Source organism: Limulus polyphemus, unplaced genomic scaffold, assembly GCF_000517525.1.
Source record: "Limulus polyphemus unplaced genomic scaffold, Limulus_polyphemus-2.1.2 Scaffold1209, whole genome shotgun sequence".
NCBI classification, from domain to species: Eukaryota; Metazoa; Arthropoda; class Merostomata; order Xiphosura; family Limulidae; genus Limulus; species Limulus polyphemus.
Genome location: NW_013666819.1, coordinates 135,904 through 141,656, shown reverse-complemented (window position 1 = coordinate 141,656; position 5,753 = coordinate 135,904). Strand labels below are relative to the sequence as shown.

Genomic DNA, 5,753 nt, shown 5'->3' with positions numbered 1-5,753 from the left:
AAGAAATTTGTTTTTTTCAAAAAATTTTTTTAAGATATTTCCTTTCACCTCGGCAATGGTTCTGCCATCTATGATCAGTATCTAAACCTTTTTCTAGTCTGTTTTCTTTATAAAACTGCATCTGGCCGTGTTAAACCGCAGTTGTAAAACTTTTAGCCAATCCTAGTCGAAAGTGTCAATTTCAGTACCAATTATTCCAATTGCTGTATCTCCCATTTGACAAATCATAGGATGATAAGGAAAGCACGCGATGAAACATTGTTCTCTGGATTTTACAATATGAATGTGGGTGGTGCTTATTATAGTAACTGCCATTTTATGTAGAGGTGGTATTTAGTACTAGCCAATAGGGCTTTTCTGTAAGCGTTAGAAAAGTTGCTTCTGGAAAAAACTGCATGGGATATACGTGACTTTTATTTTTCTTATATAGTAGCTTAAGTCATGCTGCATGGTATATCTGTTTATATTAATCATTATATTGAAAAATTAACTCAAAATAGATATATTTTTTAGGAAAGAAGTTGATCCACAATTGTTAGGGTTAAGAGTTACCGAGTGGCGAGTGCAAAGTCTTTACATGAATTAGACTTAGGAATTTGAACTGAAAGAGTTTGTGATTTTTTATATTCTTTTGAATTTAAATTTGTAGTTTTAATCTCAATACTTTAGCATAATTTTATATTTAGTTCATAATAATATGATTCAGTATTTAGAATGAAAAACTTGTGTGATTTGTACGTAATACTATTAGTACCACAAAAGAATTTTATATTTTTCCGTCTTACAATCTTTGCTTTGTAGTAAGACCCACACTTCTGTTGCTATTGCATTAGAATTAAAACAGTCTAACTGATATATATATATATAGTTTATTCTGATGTTTTGCAAATGGTTCAAACTCAGTAGTGACAACAATAAAACCCATATGTTGGTTGTGAAACAGGCTAAATACTAAATAATACAGGGAAGCTATGACATTCTCACAGTTGGAGGTCTCAATAGATCGAAGTGCTTAAGTTTTGCATTCCAACATAAATCTTGCCTGTAATGAGAGGAATGTGACCAGGACTAATCTTTTAAGTGCTATAAAGTAATTTTCTTTGTAATTTATGGTGTCTGTATCGTTTGGTAATCTCTTCTAACAGGATGTATCAAGTAACAAGGGGTCAGACTCAGGCAGTGTTTATTGAAACCACCTGTACTATAAACTGTTACATACATTTGTTAGTAGTGGCAATTAGTTTTGTCTCTATTCTGAAACAACATACACGGACATATGTTTAATGCAGACATCAAATAACAGGGTTTATTAAAAAAGCTGCAATCCAAGATATTTTAAACTTGTATTCCGAAATGTATTACATAAAAGATGATCCATATAAGTACTTCATATAATTAAATTTTAACATTGTTCTATTTAAGTTTATGAATACAATTACTCAATCACAAAAAGGTGAACTACTTCAAATATTGAAATAGTTAAAGCTAGAATTACGATTATATTTGAATTTCCAGTAACTGCATAAAACAACTCTTTCTAGTAATGTGGGATCAAAACAATCAAAATATCACATAAAACACTGATATCGCTGGTCTCACCATACCCCATAGATTGAACACTCAAGTTACTTTATACTAACCCTTCTTCTCGGGATAGGACAACGAATATCTGGCTGGTCTCCAAAGTTTTTGTAGGTGATGTAGTTTTCAGAACATATGAGAACACCACTAGGTCCATCTGCTCCACCAGGAACTAAGAAAAAAAAAAGTTAAAAGCTTAACATTTCTTAACCCTATAATGGCAACATTTCAATCATTATCACCAAGTAATATGGGGCCATAGTGAACCTACACTGGCATTCTAGGGTTAATTATTAGGTATCAAATAAGTCAGAGGTTTATAGTTTTCAAATCAATAAGTTTATTACATTTCATAACTTTACACCATTTTATAATGATAAGAAAAAAGCATATGAATTTAATGAAGCTCAGATACATTAACAACTAAAAAAAATTGAAGATATGTTTTATTTTTTGCAAGAACACACTAAAACAAAAACTTTCTTCACTTACAATGAATTTTAACCCATTCACTGTAGCTGGAATGTATATTTCTCAGTGCACTCAGATCTCATAGAATTAATCAAAACAACAGCCAAGATAAACAACATCAGTGTTGATTCTTAAGCCAAACAAGAGAAAAAGTCAGTTCAAATAAAGAAATGTTAATAAAAGTGTGATATAAAGTGAAGTTTGAGTGACATCATGCAGGCCACCATGGAAATCATGAAAAGTTAATAAAGTTAGACATCAGCATTAACCAGGATAATTAATGTTTGAAGAGAAGAAATTACAAATTAGATTGCTGTAAATTAAATAGAATATAAAATTGATACTTTCATAAATCTATAGAGGAAGATTAACCAAGGGTAATTAACATTACTAATATCCTTGAATAAGTCTTTTAGCTAAAATTAAAATCCTAACAACTTAATGTATTACAGAATCAATAAATGAATGCTTGTTAACAAACTTCATAAAAATTATACTGTGCATAACTGGGGTAGTTATAGGAAAGTTCCCAGAAACTATTACGATGTAGTGAGCTGGTTAAGCCATCCAAGTGCTAATGGTAGAGCAAATAGGATTTTAGGTTGTATCTACAGAAATATTGAATACAAGTCTATAGAGGTTATAATTTCATTGTATAGGTCACTGGTTAGACCACATCTGGAATATTGTCTTGGGATCCTTACTTTAAGAAAAACATTGAATTGTTGGAAAGGGTTCAGAGAAGGGCTACTAGAACGGTTCCTTGGATGGAGGGGTTGTTATATGAAGAGAGATTTGAAATTGTTTTCTCTTGAAAAAACAAGAGTTAGAAAGGATCTGATTGAGGTTTTTTAAATTGTAAAGGGAATTGAGGGAGTTGATGCATTAAATGTTTTTGTACTTAACAGCAAGAACAGTAGGACTGGTGGAGACAAGTATAAATTTTGGCAAGGTAGAAGTCATCTTCAGCTAAGACAGTTTTATTTTTCTAACAGGGTAGTTTGCCTCTGGTATGGGTTGCCTTAGGATGTTGTGGTGGAAGTGAAGTTAAGATAAAACTTGATAATTATATGAATGGTAAAGGCTTGCTTTAAGATTTTTGATTATTTTAATTCAGTTTCGAAGAAGGTACATTCAAGATGGACCAATAGGTCTCACGTTGTCCCAAAACATTATGGTAAGTATGGTTTACTTCAAATTGTGTTTTCGTCTCTGCAATAAGTAAATAAGCAAACTTTCCCTTTCTTTGGAAATAATACAAATAACAATATAGTACAATCATCTACGTCTTTCCACAAGACACTTTCAGAATGAGTTGTTGACTACCTATTGTTATTCAATCAGAAGTTTTTACAACAAAACCACAAAATAAATCAATGGTAAACTTCTAAATGCACTGATCTGTCAGACTTGCTTGAAGTAAATTTAATATCTGGAATTTTAAATATGGAAAAGCATAACTGATTTCGTTACCAAATTCTATCCTCTTTTTTCACCCAAGTTATAAACTATTGTGATAAATATAATAGATAATTATATGATATCATGGGAACAATTTTAATTATCACTCATTATCCATCTATTGAAAGATTTATCATTAGTAAAAACAGATTAAGTAATATATATTAAATGATATATATATATATATATATATTTTGGCAAGGTAGGAGTCATCTTCAGCTAAGACAGTTATATTTTTCTAACAGGGCAGTTTGCCTCTGGAATGGGTTGCCTTAGGATGTTGTGGAAGCAAACTTGATAACTATATGAATGATAAGGGTTGGCTTTAATTTTTTTTTTTAGTTTAGAGGATGTGACAGCTGAGATGGACCAATAGGTCCCTTGTTATCCCTAAAACCTATGTTATGTTAAACCAAAAATCCATATTTTCATGGTTAGGACAACATGAGAGCACAAAAAAAGGGTTCTTAGCTGAAGTTAGATTTCCATGTTAAATACTCTGCACAAGCAAGGTCATGAAATCACAACTTCCTCTTTGCTAGAATATTTAACTAAGTTCAGAATTGTTTTAAGTTGTATATTAAATGCATGTGTGATTACAAATAATGTTTTGATACTGTGAATCTTAACTCTGTGTTCTTGACTTGGTTTAGCTGCCATCTCCACATTTCAGATATTTTTGTGTAAAATACACCATGTTACATTTACAGTGCTTGATGATCACAAACTGAAAAGGATTTTTTTAGAACAGCAACATTGCCACATGGCACAGAACTTAATTCTCTCATTACAGGCTTGGTCAATTCTGTTTAATTTGTGACCCCAAATTGATTTTGAGTTTCCATAACATAACTTCTAATATGTATGAAAGATGATGACAACGTTATAATGAGTAATTTACATTAAAGTTTGTACTTCTTGGAGGAATGGCAAATAAATTAGAAAAGAGATGATAACAAGAGAGCAAATGTCAATTCTCCTACTAGGGGAGATTGAGGATTTTTTTTAAATATTTCCCTATAAAATTATGAACTTAAAACTTACACAATATTAAAATTTGGTTTATTAGCTACGTTTTGATGCCAAGTTTATTCACATACCATAATAATAATTAGTTTAACTACATTTTGAATTTAAATCAGTAAAACCTCATGACCTGTATGGAAAGAGTTAATTATCACCTGATATTAGAAAATTTCCATGTTCTTCTAAAGGTTCACTGTATTTTCTCACAACATGGTTCAGTCCCAGATCTAATTCATAAAAAGACAGTGTTTGATGAGTTGTTTGGGCTGCTTCACCTGTAGGATCATTGTCTGCTTCCTATAAACAAATCAATGTACATATTAAAAAATAATCATACAGCTTACGTAAATGTTTTTCCCAAATGATTTCCATAACTTAAATATTTATCATATATTTCATGTAAAACACAGACAGTGTTGTAAATTAAAATAAGCATTTCTGCATACCTTTTAATTTCTTTTTTGGTCATATTTTCTAAACATATGCATACAGATGGATGCAATTTGACTGACCTTGTAATCACTATAAAACCAAACATACTATAACTCTGAATTAACTAATGTGTATCTTCATGAAATTTGGTAAGCTTTCAGTATAATGGTGCAGAGGGCAATAAAACATTAAAATTTATTTATAAATAAATGTATACTGTTACGAACTTAGAGCTACTTAGTATAAATGACTGTAGTTTCACGTTACAATATGAAGACATCCTAGAAAAAAAAAAGTAATTTAGGTTTATTTAGTTTTATTTGGGTGGTTACAAGGTCAGTCGAATTGTCCGATTCCGTTTAGAGATAGGTTAAAAGGTATCGACGCCAACAACAGCACATACGCCACATCTGTCTATGAAAAACCCACTAGCCAGGGAATCTACCTCAACGCTCAAAGTGAATGCCCTCAAAGATACAAAACTGGAACCATCCACGCCCTCATCCACCGTACCTACAAAATATCCTCAGATTGGAATCTATTTCACAACAGAATTCGTACACTCCGACAAACATTCATCAATAATGGATATAGTAATACCACATTCAACAAGACACTTCAACGATACCTGGACAGCGTCAAAAAACACCACTACCGACAACTCCACTGAACAACTCAAAGTCTACTATAAAAACCAATTCTCCACTGCATACAAGACAGACGAACGGATTCTAAAGGATATCGTTTACAAAAATTCTTCTCCAAAGAAGCAGACCACAAAA

General features: G+C 31.5%; 1 protein-coding gene across 1 annotated transcript in view; it reads right to left on the bottom strand.

Moving 5' to 3' along the window:
• LOC106462619 (splicing factor 3B subunit 3-like) overlaps nucleotides 1-5,753 on the bottom strand; it is a 97,210-nt gene that overhangs the window by 74,655 nt on the left and 16,802 nt on the right. Inside the window, 2 exon segments of the mRNA XM_013922561.2 lie at nucleotides 1,641-1,753; nucleotides 4,695-4,836. Coding sequence (XP_013778015.1) covers nucleotides 1,641-1,753; nucleotides 4,695-4,836 — 255 coding nt within the window.